This window comes from Coccinella septempunctata, chromosome 1, assembly GCF_907165205.1.
Source record: "Coccinella septempunctata chromosome 1, icCocSept1.1, whole genome shotgun sequence".
NCBI classification, from domain to species: domain Eukaryota; kingdom Metazoa; phylum Arthropoda; class Insecta; order Coleoptera; family Coccinellidae; genus Coccinella; species Coccinella septempunctata.
The window spans coordinates 65,930,523-65,945,794 of NC_058189.1; the positions used below are offsets into that span (position 1 = coordinate 65,930,523).

The 15,272-nt window shown below is 37.3% G+C and overlaps 1 protein-coding gene across 9 annotated transcripts in view; it reads left to right on the top strand.

Moving 5' to 3' along the window:
- Window positions 1–14,699, top strand: part of LOC123322864 (rap guanine nucleotide exchange factor 2-like) — a 61,211-nt gene extending 46,512 nt beyond the window's left edge. For 4 of the 9 annotated variants that reach the window (XM_044910918.1, XM_044910917.1, XM_044910920.1 and 1 more), the window contains 8 exons: window positions 1,793–2,004; window positions 2,067–2,316; window positions 4,430–4,717; window positions 4,780–4,923; window positions 7,698–7,877; window positions 9,061–9,171; window positions 11,627–11,767; window positions 12,109–14,699. In XM_044910918.1, the coding sequence (XP_044766853.1) occupies window positions 1,793–2,004; window positions 2,067–2,316; window positions 4,430–4,717; window positions 4,780–4,923; window positions 7,698–7,877; window positions 9,061–9,171; window positions 11,627–11,767; window positions 12,109–12,167 (1,385 nt within the window). In that variant the 3' untranslated portion in view covers window positions 12,168–14,699. Of the gene's footprint in view, window positions 1–1,792; window positions 2,005–2,066; window positions 2,317–4,429; window positions 4,718–4,779; window positions 4,924–7,697; window positions 7,878–9,060; window positions 9,172–10,011; window positions 10,224–11,626; window positions 11,768–12,108 lie in introns of those variants that run through there. The other 5 variants (XM_044910919.1, XM_044910921.1, XM_044910924.1 and 2 more) reach the window with 5 other exon arrangements.
- The last annotated feature ends 573 nt before the right edge of the window (window positions 14,700–15,272 follow it).

Sequence of the window (15,272 nt, forward strand, 5' to 3'; positions counted from 1 at the left end):
GATATCTAATCCATCTGTTATGCAGGTGTTTTTTTAAGGAAAATGTGCGATATTTTAAGTTGTTTCTACTCTTCGTTATCTCGTTCTTTTCTGAAGAAAACAAGAATATCAACTTAATATGCTCTGATATCTGCTCAAAATGAACATCTTGAAGCTGAAATCCCTGAAATAAATTCGGGATTTACTCGAGAGTGTCAAATAAATATGAGGGGAGATACCTTGAACCTGGTCGAGTACCTCTACCAAAAACTAGACCTGTATATAGGGGGAATTATCTAGGACAGCCTGTCAGTAAAAAAAAAAACGATCATTGTACATACTCGAACGTGTTAGATTAAGATATAAGTGGTTAATTTCATGTTGAAAAGTACATATTCTCTCAATCTGACAATTTAAACTTGACGAAAAGGAGTGGGAGGGCGCCAAATTTGCAAAAAAAAAATCACGTGTACATTCTCGAGCGCGGTGGCTTTTTTTTTTCATTTTGAAGCTTATAAATCAAGAATAACAAAAAAAATATAATCTAACAGTTTCAGATAGTTGAAACAATAGAAATTGGCCATAAATGTCACAAAAATCAGTTTTTTAAATTATCTTCTCTCCTAGGCTTCAAATTGTGTTCGCATTCATTATAGAAGTTGTACAGCCTAACATTATATCAAATTTTGTCCGAAACAATTTTTCCTACGTTTGAACGTTCTTGAAATATATAGCGTTGAATGCACATTAGACTGGGTTTTTATATTGATCTTACGTCACGTTTGCAACAATCTGACAAGCTCGAGTATGTGCAGGGTGGGCAAAATTCGTTGTCTACTGAGAGGATCTCGAGAACTATAGCAGCTAGAAGAAAATGGATGACATATCCTCGAGCTCTTTTTTCATAATTAATTCAAATCTGAAAATAGAATCGGCCTATCATTTTTAAATTTCGAGTTATATAAACAAAAATTGAGATTTAGACGATCCCGAAAAGTTCTCATAAATTTTTTGTCTTTGAAGTTACATATCTTAAACTTGAACCTTCTTAGGCACTTTCATACGTGGAATCTACTGACAAAAGATTTTTTTTACAATTCAAAAATAACAAATTCAATAAAAGTTTGCAAAAAAATGAAAATTCACCTAATTCGAAATGAAAAAATAATTTGATGTCATCAGTCGATACTATGTGAAAAAGTGCCTGCAGAAGGTTCAAGTTTCAGGTTCGTAACTTCTAAGACAAAAAAGTTATGAGAACTCTAGGAAATTGTCAAACTCAAAAACGAAGTATCGTAGGTCCTGCGGTTTTCACAATTCGTTTCTCCGAAAAAGAGATCGGAAATGTGTCATCCGTTTTCTTCAAGCTGCTATAGTTCTCGAAATACCCTCAGTAGACAACGAATTCTGCCAACCTGTACAAGTAACGATTTTTTTTGCATTTTCAAAGGACAGCTGTGACCTTGTGTCACCTGCGAATTGTCAGTCTCTAAAAAAGTAGCTTTCTTTGAGTACAATTAACATATCCTCTAAAAATCTGACACGCTCGAAAAAAAATATATCATAGAACCTTTTTTTTCTTTTTACCATCTTATCTTCAAAATCCACTAGGTCCCCATAACGCTCGAGTAAATCTCGATTTAGCGTCATGGGCTCCCTAACTACAATCAATTGTTGAGCAGAGAATTTCCACTGGTTGACTAGTGCTCCCCTCCCTATACATTGCCATTCCTATATTTCCAAGATTATTTTCCAGAGAAGTATGTAGTTAATAGGCTAGGACATTTCTCTAAGGACTAACTTTTCGTTGCAGGACAATGTAAAGAGTGTAAAAATTTCAATTCGATGTTCGCAATAATTAGTGGTTTAGGGCACGGCGCCGTATCAAGACTGAAGCAATGCTGGGAAAAATTACCGACTAAGTATCAAAGAGTGTTCCACGATTTGCAACAATTGATGGACCCCTCCAGGAATATGAGCAAATACAGGCAGATGGTGTGTACGGAACAGAATCAACCTCCGATTGTAAGTGCCCCGTGGAAAATCCAAACTTCTCAAGTCCTAATCTCCCTTCTATCGTCTTTCAGATACCCTTCTATCCCGTCGTTAAGAAGGATCTGACGTTCATCCACCTGGGCAACGACTCCCACCAGGAAAACCTGGTCAATTTCGAAAAATTGAGGATGATAGCCAAAGAGGTGAGATCGCTGAGCAACATGTGCAGCAGTCCGTACGATCTGCTCACCATGCTCGAGTTGGGCGGACAGCCCGCCAGCAATGCCATGATAAGCATGAACCAAATGACGACGACGAATTCGCAGCACGCTCAACAACAGGGTAAGTCGAAATTTTTCGTTTTACGTATCTGGGGGGGTCGATTCATTTCAGCGAGGCAATGATTCTGCAGCCAGGGTCTTTTATTTTTCAAATTATCGTCTTTGTTACTAATCGACTGTGTTACTAATCGACTGGGTTACTAATCGACTGTGTTACTAATTGACTATGTTACTAATCGCCTGTGTTACTAATCGACTGTGTTACTAATCGACTGTGTTACTAATTGACTATGTTACTAATCGCCTGTGTTACTAATCGACTGTGTTATTAATCGACTGGGTTATTAATCGACTGGGTTACTAATCGACTGTGTTACTAATTGACTATGTTACTAATCGACTGTGTTACTAATCGACTGTGTTACTAATCGACTGGGTTACTAATCGACTATGTTCCTAATAGACTATGTTACTAATCGCCTATGTTACTAATCGACTAAGTTACTAATCGACTGGGTTACTAATCGACTATGTTAATAATCGCCTGAATTACCAATCGACTATCGTCGGGGATTGAAGAAGTTTTCAGAAACGTCGAATTTCGAGAAAATCGCGAAAGGTACGGGCGATAGGGAGCTCTTCGGAAACGAGGATACTCCGTCGTCGATCTCTGGCACCTAAACTTGAAGAAACTCTCCGACTTTTTCTCGAAAACAATTCCGAAATGCCAAAAAAATCACTATTCTTCTGAATTTACTGAAAAATATCGATAGCCAGAGAAAATTAAAGGGTTTTGACAATCAATGTCAATCTGACAGATTTGAGGTTGACATCGTTCACAGATCGGAGTGGGTACAATGGAGAGTATAGAGAAGGAGAACGATCGCTTTACTAGAAATGTGTCTCCAAAAACGGGGAAAATAGGTGTCGCTGCGATCGCTAGGTTGATCAATAAGTGGTGGGGATTTAAGCGTCAATTTGACATGGACAGCCTTCATTTTATTTTAGGTTATGTGTCATAGTAGTTTTTTCTGATGATTTTTCAAGTACGTTTTTTCAAATCTAAAATATATTGATCTTCTGATTTTTAAGCAATGAAATACAATACACATTACAAAGGGGACTCAGTGGATTAGCTACATTCATTCATAATAAATGACAAAATCAATGAAATTGAAAAGAAATCACTGATCAAAAAAATTATACTTACATATGTTTCGTTGTTTATTGAAAACAGGACATGTTAGTTGGTTTAATGTAATCTTCAAAATTATATACATTCGCAGTGAGGAGTAGAACATATCAAGACAACAAAAGGTAGCAATCTCAGATTTGCAACTTATTAGAGTAGATTCTGTTTCCAATACTCAGCTGAGAACCGTTATAAATCATATATTATGTTATGCCAACAAAATTCTTCAAGAATATCCACTTCTGCACCATGTAGTTTTATTGGTTAGATATTCTTATTCAGAAGAGTCCACTTCTCACGAGGGATGACAATTTCGATTTCGTTTATAATGAATCCATCATCTTTTATGATTACTTCATCGCAAAAGTGGTCTTGACACAAAAGTTTATTTCGAGTCGATTCTTGAGGTAAGGTTTTCTCCAATTTTCCCTCAAAAATGCACTCTGAAATTTCATCTCTTCCCCTTTTCTTTCCGATGCCAAACCACCCTTACACTAGCGCACGCTTCAACATTTCACCATGGTCATACGTTGTCCTCTTATCAAAAATCGAAAATAATACTATTTTAATCATCTGTCACCAGGAAGACAGTTCACTCAGCCAACTTCAACTAGTTTAAACCGAAATTTCGCCATCCTGTGATCGCCAGCGCGCCTATTGGCAAAAATTTGAACTACCTATTGGTACATATTTTAGGGGACAAATAATCTGTGGTCTCAAAGCAGCGATCGTTCTCCTTCTCTCTACTCTCCATAATGGGTATTTTCATCGACCCAAAGAGCGAACAATACTGTTTTTGACCTCGATATTCATGAATTTCATTTTATTATGCTTTCAAGGCAAATATTTGGAGGGTTATGCGGTTCATTGATTTAAACAAGAGGTTACCCTGCCTTGATGAAATGAATAGACTATCCTCGAGTTTCAAGCTAGATCAGGATCGTAACGTGGACGAATCTGAGCATGCCACTTTAACTTGCAGGTCAACAGACGGTGAAGAGACGGAAGAAGTCCACCGCCGCCCCGAATCCCAAGAAGATGTTCGAGGAATCTCAGATGGTGAGGCGGGTGAAGGCCTACCTCAACAATCTGAAGGTCATAACGGACGAAGACAGACTCCGCGAGATGTCGGTCGAATGCGAGGGCATGGCCTCCGGCACAGCGTCCAACCAGGGAAGCCAGAGACCTAGGCGGCACGCGTCGCCAGCGCCATCTACCACAAGCAGCACGAGCAGCGCCAGTGACGAGAGGAAACCTTCGGCGAAATTCGGTGAGTTTAACGAAAAATATAGAAAGGAACCGTCTACATTGTTTTATATGGATGATTCGCAGGAGCTGCATCCCCGCAGACGGTCCGAAAGTTGTTGTCGTTATCCGATGTAAATAAGAAGAGACCATATCAGCCTTCGCAGGTTTTGGCGGGGATCAATCCCGCCCAAGCGAGTCCTGCTGTGAGGAGAGCTCCTAGTGCGACAGGTAAATTTTATGAACTCTAGTTGGGGGGCGGTAGCAATGTTTGTTTAGTGGGTTGATTGAAGGATTCTAATCTGCGGGTTTTTTCGTTTGGAAGTTGGAAATAAACAAGGAATTTTGATGAATTTTCGGTTAGTTGAGAGTACCACGATTAACTTCAAAGTTTAACTTCATTTTTTCACTTACCGGTACTAGAATCTTATATTCAAAGTATTCTACTTGTCAATATGCACAATGATCCTGACAATTTTCAAAGACAGTTACACTCATCAAATAAAACATAAAATATAACAAGAATTATGTAGGTATTTTTCATGTTGCATCACTATTGGCATTTGAAAACGGCGAATGATACAAAATTGGTTGAATTAAAAAGATGAAACGAAGTTTCAAAATTGGAACTATCATAAACTGTTTCTAAATATACGGAAAAAAACTTGCTCGGATATTTAATACGACGTTTCGTTCTTTTTTAACGTTTTGGAGATGCTAATGGTGGTACGACATAAAAAGTGGCCTGCATAAAAGGGGTATTTTTTTGGACAGAAGGTAGGACTTACGTGTGACTTCGCAGGACGACTTTTTCTTCACTCCACTCTCCTTCACCCCCCGACTCCGCTCTACCATATCCTATTCTATTCTACTCTGCCCTGCACTTCTCTACCCCCACTCAACCCTACTCTAATCCACTTTTCTCTACTCTACTCAACTCTACTCTTCTCTGCCCTGCATTACTCTACTCTTCTCCACCCTACTCTGTCGTGCTCATCCCTACACTACACTACTGTACCCCACTCCACCCTACCCTATCCATCTCTAGCCTACACAAACCTACCCTACTCTGCTCTATTTCGATCTACTATTCTCCTACTTGCCATGCCCTGCGCCACTCTATGTGCTGTACTCTTCTCTACTTTTTCATCTACTGTTCTCAACTTTACTCCTATCTACTTTTCCCTACTCTACTCCACTTTACTCTTCTCTGCCCTGCATTACTCTACTCTTCTCCACCCTACTCTACTGTGCTCTTCACTGCACTACACTACTGTACCCCACTCCACCCTACCCTATCCATCTCTAGCCTACACAAACCTACCCTACTCTGCTCTATTTTGATCTACTATTCTCCTACTTGCCATGCCTTGCGCCACTCTATATACTGTCGTCTTCTCTACTTTTTAATCTACTGTTCTCAACCTTACTCCTATCCACTTTTCCCTACTCTACTCCACTTAACTCTACTCTTCTCTGCCTGCATTACTCTACTCTTCTCCACCCTACTCTACTGTGCTCTTCACTGCACTACACTACTGTACCCGACTCCACCCTACCCTATCCATCTCCAGCCTACACAAACCTACCCTACTCTGCTCTATTTTGATCTATTATTCTCCTACTTGCCATGCCCTGCGCCATTTTACATACTATACTCATCTCTACTTTTCAATCTACTGTTCTCAACCTTACTCCTATCCACTTTTCCCTACTCTACTCCACTTAACTCTACTCTTCTCTGCCTGCATTACTCTACTCTTCTCCACCCTACTCTACTGTGCTCTTCACTGCTCTACACTACTGTACCCCACTCCACCCTACCCTATCCATCTCTAGCCTACACAAACCTACCCTACTCTGCTCTATTTTGATCTATTATTCTCCTACTTGCCATGCCCTGCGCCACTTTACATACTTTACTCTTCTCTACTTTTCAATCTACTGTTCTCAACCTTACTTCTATCCACTTTTCCCTACTCTACTCCACTTAACTCTACTCTTCTCTGCCCTCCATCACTTTACTCTTCTCCACCCTACTCTACTGTGCTCTTTCCTGCACTACACTACTGTACCCCACTCCACCCGACACTCTCCATCTCTAGCCGACACAACCCTACCCTACTCTGCTCTATTTTGATCTACTATTCTCATTCTCCTACTTGCCATTCCCTGCGCCACTCTACATACTGTACTCTTCCCTACTTTTCAATCTACTGTTCTCTGAAATGTCCAACCCTGCACTACTCTACCGCACTCCAATCTACTTAACTATACTCCAATTCACTTCACTCTCACCTGCTCTGCAGGAATCTACCCCACTCTACTCAACACTTCTCTACAATACTCTACTCCACTCCATCTAATCTTTACTCTACTATTTTCTGATATACCTTCCCTGTCCTGTTCTACCCTACGCTACCCCTATCTACCCTACACTAATGTACTCTTCTCTGCTTTTCCTGCCCTACACTTCTCTACTCTACTCTACTCCACCATACTTTAACCCCATTTTTACTTCACGTAAAACTGTACGGACGACTTCGAAAAAAAAATTGTGAGTAATTTCATTGAGGGAATTTTTGAACCCATTCCCAATTTTTTTATACTACTGTCTCAGGAGATGTTTCTCGTGGCTTCCAATGATTCAAGACATAAACGATGTAGGGTAGTATTTAGAATCTATTCTATCAATAACTTTTGAAAGTTTCGTATTGGTAATTTTTATACCTTCTGTTAAAAAAATACCACCTTTAAAAACACCCTATATGCACCTGTTCTCGCCCTGTACTATAACCATGGATATACCCCAGGTCAAAGGATATCTACCCTTCTTAAACCAATTTGCTTCTTTCTATCAGAGGGATTTGGGGTTGAAAATAGTCCGATTCAAAGATTTAATTATTTTTTTCATCAGTTATCATTACCGTTCTATACCCGTGCGCCATCAAGACACAAATTTATCCAGAAATTATCCTGACCGAAAAAAAATTGTCGCTTTTTAGGAAGTTACTCAAGTTACGGCTCACACAGCTCGACCAGCAGCTCGGGTATTGGCGGTAGGGCGATGCACGAAAGGTCGCACTCGGACACACCGACACCCCTGCCTTCGGTCGCGCTGTCGGCCGAAAGCAGTAGCGTCACATCTCTCAGTAATATGCCGCTAAGAAAAACAGCGAACTCAGGTGAGTTTTCCGCTTTTCTTCAACGAAGGCATCGGTGCACCTTTTCTATTCCGAATTCACTGCTGTAAATAATTCTTCAGTTCTGGTGCACTTCTCGCTTCTTTTCAGCACTCGAGTTTTTTTTAATCGAGGAGTTTATTCATTTGATATTCAGCATTTATTATGATTCTCATATATTATGTAGTATATTTTATATCATTTTTGCATGTGTATTTTTTTCGTTGAATTCTTAGGGCTGGCTAGTTCGCTGAAGTTTGTCTCTTTATTTGAGTGATAAGTTTATTTTTGTTATAAACAGAACCGTTTGATATCATTCAGTTGAGGGTGCGCATGACCACCAATGCCAACAAGTTTAAAAATAGGTTTCCCTCATCTAAACGTCAAAAATCTTTCCAGCTTCTCGATGTAATAAATAAATACTAACTGTAGTTAAAAAAATTGACTCCTGATGGCGCCACCATATGGTTATATTGTATAAAATATATCTAACTTTTTGAGCGTCATCTGAAATAAAGGAATCTACTGAAGAAATGTCTAGTCTTCAATAAAAAGGGACCCGAATTTCCGGTAAATTTCGAAAAACGCGAAAACGGCTGGTTCGATTATGGCTAAAATCATCAACGTGCTGAATTTCACATCTATAGTTTCGAAATTGGGAACTATAGCGTGTCTACAACATTTTTTTAAATTAGAATAACTCAAAAACCGTTGCCATCGTGGATTCGCATAATCCTGCCGAAATTCAGCTTGGTCCACAACATATATCTAGAAAAACCATTTTTTTTTTCGGAAAACGTTTTAGATGAATGTAGGAGGTGAAGAACTAGTGCATGTAAAATCTTCCCTTAAAGCTTTGACATGCAGACCTTCAAGTGCCGGCTTAGTTAACTCCCCCTTCTACACTCCATTGATCCACGGTACTCCTCGTATTTAGGTCTAACCGTTGAAAAAATATTCAGCAGTTTCTAATGGAGCAATTGGTCTGAAAGACGTCATTTCTTCTCTCAAAAAATCATACGGCGGGTTCCTACACTGAATGATAACAGAGGTCGGTTCTCGTGTTTTTTCGAGCCTATCCTTAAGACTTCTTCAGAGACCAAACGTCAGCCTGTGAACTGCATGCCGCGTTGCATCTAGCAGTCCCTTGGAGCACGTTTATTTGAATGGTGGCATGTTTACACAGGTTCTGTTACTTCTTCTGACTCGGGTCACAGCACAACCAGTCATTGTAGTACGGGGGATGGGCTAGTACACCCCTATCAGAGATGTCCCAGCCCGCCTCGACCCCCTATAGGTATGTACGAAGTTTTTTCTACTAGCTTTAGCTTGACACGCGGTAGACTTTTGACAGTTGACGCGTGTTTGGTAGACTACTTCAATTTTTTCCTCGTCACCGTTTTCACATCGACTATTTTCGTGTGGACGTTCCGTTTTTATGTTTATGCACTGAAATATAACATGAAATTATACAGGGTGTTGATGAGCTTTCACTTTCAGTCAAAATTTTCATGTAACCAACAAAACCAACCGAATTGCAACTCAGAATTTTGACTTATATCTCAGAAATCCGACTTGCAACTCAGAATTCTGACTTTTATCTCAGAATTTCGACTTGAAACTCAAATTCTGACTGACAACTCAGAATTCTGACTTTTATCTCAAAAGTCTGACATGTATCTCAGAATTCTGACTTTTTATCTCAGAATTCTGACATGTATCTCAGAATTGCGACTTGCCAATCGGAATTATGCATTTGGAAACATATATTTTTATGTGACCATTCTAGGTCTTCGTAGTATACAGATTCAGGGTAAAAAATTTTTTTTTAAAATTGTTGTACATATGGTTAGTTGGTGAAATATAAAATCGGAACCGTTCATTAGAAGAGATTGTCCTTCGAGTTATCTCAATCATAGCATGTTTGGTTTTGTTCCGAAATGATTTTATGAAACCGTAGCATGTAGTTGTCGTTTTGTATCCAATGGAAAGATTTCCTTATGGAAAAAGCTTTCATGCCTGCTTTGAGGAGACGAGTTTACACAGTCACTCCACAAACCTCATTTTTTAGACTTTTTCTAATACACACTTTTTTTCCAAATCTTATGCACTCTCTTTTTCCGCAAAACCCTTTCAGACGGATTAGATCAAGGCCAAAACACTCTTAGGCGGAACAATAAGAGCATTATAAGACGTTTCAAATTAAATCGGAATATGCACTAGAAGTGTCCTTGTTTGGAAGAAACCCAGAAGAGAATTTTTTCGAAAAATTTTGTGTGAATGTTTGTATATAAATATTTTTATTACGAATCAATTTTATTGTTGAAATAAAGAGGAATTTTTTATGGATTCAGTTTAATTTCTTTTGTGTTTGTGTTTGTCGAAATTTTTGACCCCTTTTATTCTTTTTATTGTTTTTTTTTTGTTATTCTATTTATTGTCATAAATTTGTGAAAATTTCATTATTATTTTGAATATTCGAGTACGATCAGGAATTTTACAGTTTGTTTCATCGAAAAACCTTATTAAATCGATAACAGTTTGTTCATTCCTAAAAATCATAAGCGTTCGTAGGTTTTACTGAAGGATATCGGTAGATATTCAAATTGAACCGCAGTTGGCTAATGAGACACTAGATAAATTTTACAATTTGTTTTTCATTAAATTATAGCTTAGATGTTATGGATTCTGTGAATAATGATGACACTTATTTATCAACCATCGATGCAAACTTGATCATAACTTGTTGGATAATATACTATTTTTCTTAGTTAATGGTTTTTCGAATAGTTTTATGTGTGACGTGATAATTAGCTGTTATCGATTTTTAATAGGTTTTTGAGTCAAGCTGTATTGTGGAACGTACTCTTGAACAATGGTTAAAGGGCGAAATTAGGATGAGTAATGTGTGTCCCAGAGAAAGTCCATATTCGAAAGCCTTATGATTGAAACAGGGAACGTATATTTATCACCGAATGCACATTTTGAGAGCAACTTTCAGAATAATTTCGGAGGCCAATATAGATCATCTGTTCTAGAAAAGTTTATGAAAAATTTCGCATAGAAGCGTGTCATTTGTTTCTTTTGTACCGCTAAAACCGTGTTAATGTATTTTATCGAGGGAAATTAATTCTTCTATAGTTTTTTATGTACCAAGAACGAACAACTGTTATAGTAGATCCTGCAAATTGATAGACAAGCAAGCAGGCGAGACAATAGACAGTTTATTACATTTTTTTCGTCTACCTCTTCATGCTGGTGAGTGAGTATTCACCTGTTTGCTGTCCTCGACTACGTCGCCGTAGTTGCCAATTCCCTCAGCTCTGGAGTAGTGTTAGGTACTGATATCCATATCTCTATTTATTTTTTCATTGAATCGAGGATGACTCAATTGCCGCTCTCGTAGGGTTCCTTATCATAGAGACGACAGCGGACGAAAAGTGTCTGCGGACGAAAAATACTCATTGCGTACTCACATGTCAGCAAAATAAAGCGGCGTTTTTTAATCTCGCTTATAAATTACACAAAACCTTCATAGTTGACTATATTCTAAAAACCGTGGCTTCGATTGACATACGTCACTCGGATGTGGGCAATGGGGCATCAAATATGAACTTTCTGCTGGGATATCTTGCACCTCCTAAACATATATCAATTCTTCCAAATGAGACACGCTGACTATCTCTTTGCACTCGAATGATCGGATGAAATGAAAACTGTTGAAATTTGACGAAAAGAAAATTTTCACCCAGGTCCAGGAGGACGCAGGCATGGCCCACCGGCCTATAGTGTGGCCGCTCAAATGGCCCGGTTACAGAGGCTAGGGCGGGCCCATTCCCACGAAGGCGTCACGCAGAGCTATCACTATCATACCGATCCTGACACTGATCAGGGTATGTATCGTCAATTGGCATCCTGAGCATGGACTCACTTGTAAAACAGATTTTTGTAGTTTGATTTGATACACTTCCCTATCTCGAGTATTATTTAGTCTTTTTTTCGTATCTTCCTCGCTCGTGAAAGCCGACGATGGATACGTTTTTTCCTTGATCGATCTCTTGGTGGCGGTCGCTTTTTGATGGTAAATCAATTTTTTCTGTCTGAAAACGCTTTCAACTTCGAGAAATCCGCCATGTTGTCTTTTGAAACTGTCAAAGATCGATCGTCACCTATTTCGATACTGTCCATATCAACCATGTAAGAAATATTGATTTTCTGCTGTTTTTCCGATCAGGAGACTACGATAACGACATCTATGACATTGACAAGGACACCGTCATAATAATGGTTTGACCGGTATGACATTTGACGTTCTATTGTGACAGATAACAACTAACGACTGCTCGAACGTACATACCTAACAATACTACCAGAGAATGTACATGTTTTCCGTCATTGCATGCCTTCCCTCATTGTCGTACATACAGAAGGATTCTTTCCGAGCATTTTTTTTTTGTAAAATTTGTACATAATACTTCGAAAATGTTCGATGTTGCTTTGCTACGATCCTGAACGCCTTACTGAATTTGACGATACAAATATACGCTGTGCTAAAAAGTCAATTTCCAGAGAAACCGTAAGGGATGTACAGGGTGTCCCAAATTGCTTGATTTTGGCTGTTACTCGGACATATGTTTTTGAGATATGAAAAAATTCTGATATTTTGTACTTTTCAAAATATATCTTTGATATTCTTAATTGACAACATATTATCGAAATAAAACTAGCTTTCCAAAAAATTATATTATATTTACATATTTACCGATATATCACTAACCTATCTAAGCCAGATACTCATTTTAGTGAAATTATAATATTTCATACAATATTCTATGAAAAATATTTTCATACTAGCAAATTTTCTATTTTTTTATGAGTTCATAGAGCGAGATCAATTTTTCTTTTCATCTTGATTTTAGTTGAAAACCTTATATGAATTGAACGTTACAAGAGTAAAATAGGTTGGGCAAAATGATGCATCTTGATAGATTATTTATCAAATGTGATAATTTCACTGAAATAATATTCTACTTCTAATAGGAGAGTGATATAGACAGTTTTTTGCCGAGAAACGACTTCCACATACCTTTATGAAAGTAAGTACTCACCTGTTTGCTGGTCCCTGCTACGTCGACGTAGCTAATTCTCGAGCTCTGGGAGAGTGTTACTGATATCCAAAACAAAGAAATTTTGGGCACCCTATACATTTTCTGAGGACTACACTTCACAGATCACAAAGAAATATAGAAACATAGTTTGAAATTTTCTTGAAAAAATCATCGCACAGCGTATATCGGACTGAGCATGATTGGACTACATGAACACGTGCATGCTGATTCCCAGAAAGGATTCTCCCAGATCCTGCATGAACAAAAAAGCACCCGCCATCCTTCTGATTCTGAAATACCCAGATCTAAATTCCCGATGAAATTTTTAATGAACTATGTTTATTTCCAATACAGATGACGAAGAGACTCAGGTATCGGCCGTTTGAACGTAACAAATCCAGTGATTTCGAAAAATACACTCGAAAAGAATATACGCATTATTTTCAATACTCGTTTCTTCGACTTTTTTTTACAATAATTTCTGTATGTACAATTCGTGCAACTTAGGGGTACTGGAACAAACATTGAAAGTATTCAACGATTCTCATTATGATCTTCAAGTTGCCAGGTTGGATTCGAATGAATGGAAAGAGGTGTTCAAAATGTGTTTTCCAAATTTCATCTGTTGATTCCCTTTGTATTATGTATAGAACACCACTAGATAATATATCTACCTACATGTAAATCAAGATATTTATTTTTGAGTCGACCCTGGCATCATTTATTCTTGTTTGTCTCTATTTTTTTGTACCTGAATATTAAAATCTTTATACATCTTTCTCAGACATGTTTATAAGTAAATTTTATTTATATTTAGTTCATAAAGCTTTTAATATATATATTTGATCTTCTTATTTTGTATATATAGAGTATTTTACACATATATTTTATCTCTCTTTTCCTAGTATTTCTTGTATTTATAAATGTATAAAGGGATAGTTTTAAGATTGTCGATATCATTCCAATCAATTTACGTTACGGGGTGTTAAAATGTTCTGAAACTCCTTGCAACATTTACTCGAATGAAATGTATAAAACGAATCAAGCTGAGCTTTCTCAACACAATGGAAAATTATCTTGTACTGGAATATATCTATCCATTCTGCTCATGTTTTGTATGAAAATGAGTTGTCGCTAGGCCAAATATCTGTATCGCATCTTCCTAAGACACTCGTTTTCAATAATTCCTAGAGATTGAATCAATATCGAAATTTTTCAAAGTTAACGAAACTGTAAGCTCAATGTATTCCATTTCGACCAAATTATATTTTTAAACATCATTTCGATTGTGTATACTGTAGACAGACTGAATATAGATGATTGAAGTATTAATTCGAATTTAGATTATCATTTTTTATTGAGAAAAATGGATTTATGTCGATTTGTTTTATTTTGGTGATTTGACTAGTCGCTCAATATCGTTGTATGAAGTCAAGACCATAATTGATTAGGATTAAAACACGACGAAAAAAAATCAAATAATTACTTTTTTTTTCTTCAAATTCTTGTTGGTTACATTTTCAATTTTAATCTGAATGTTTTTGAACTTGATTTTGTGCAACAATTTTCATATGAAAATTTAGTTACTAAAAATATCTATTAATATTTTAAAGGTTGTATCATATCTGTTGTAATTAGTGTAAATTTATTTTATTCTTAAAACTGGTGATTGTCTCTTGACATGAACTTTAATGTTAAATAAAGTGGAATTTCATAATATTGTTTATTTTTTGCAATTTGAGAATGAATTTTTTCATATTGCTTTATTGCACCCCCATAACCTAATCACTGAAGACTGAAGTCGAAAAAAATATAAAACCCAGTATTTGTACAATTTTATTCCTGCACTTCTGTACGCAATTCTAATTAGAATCATCAAAAAGTTATGAACGATCAAAAACCGAATAAGAACACAGAAGTTTTTTGAGTTTCGTCTCTGCATTCGACAAAATTCGTTTGGTAGGCTATGAAATTTTGACATTTGACGTTTCGGTTCAAATACAGAATGTTTCTCATGGACCCTCTATCGGCAACCTAACTTAATACAAAAACTTCAAATGTCCAAATTCATTTTAACGTTTCAAATAAAACTCTTGGTCAAGTAGGCTATGGAATTTTGAAGGTCGATATTTCGTGTGCTAATGTGGCATTTAGCTTGTACCACTACACAAAGATTATAGTCTAACTCTATAATCTTTGCCACTACATTGTTAGCAGAGTAAAAATATGTAAACATCACAGTTTCGTCAATCCCTTCAGTGAGAATAATATAATTTGTCAGAAAAAATTC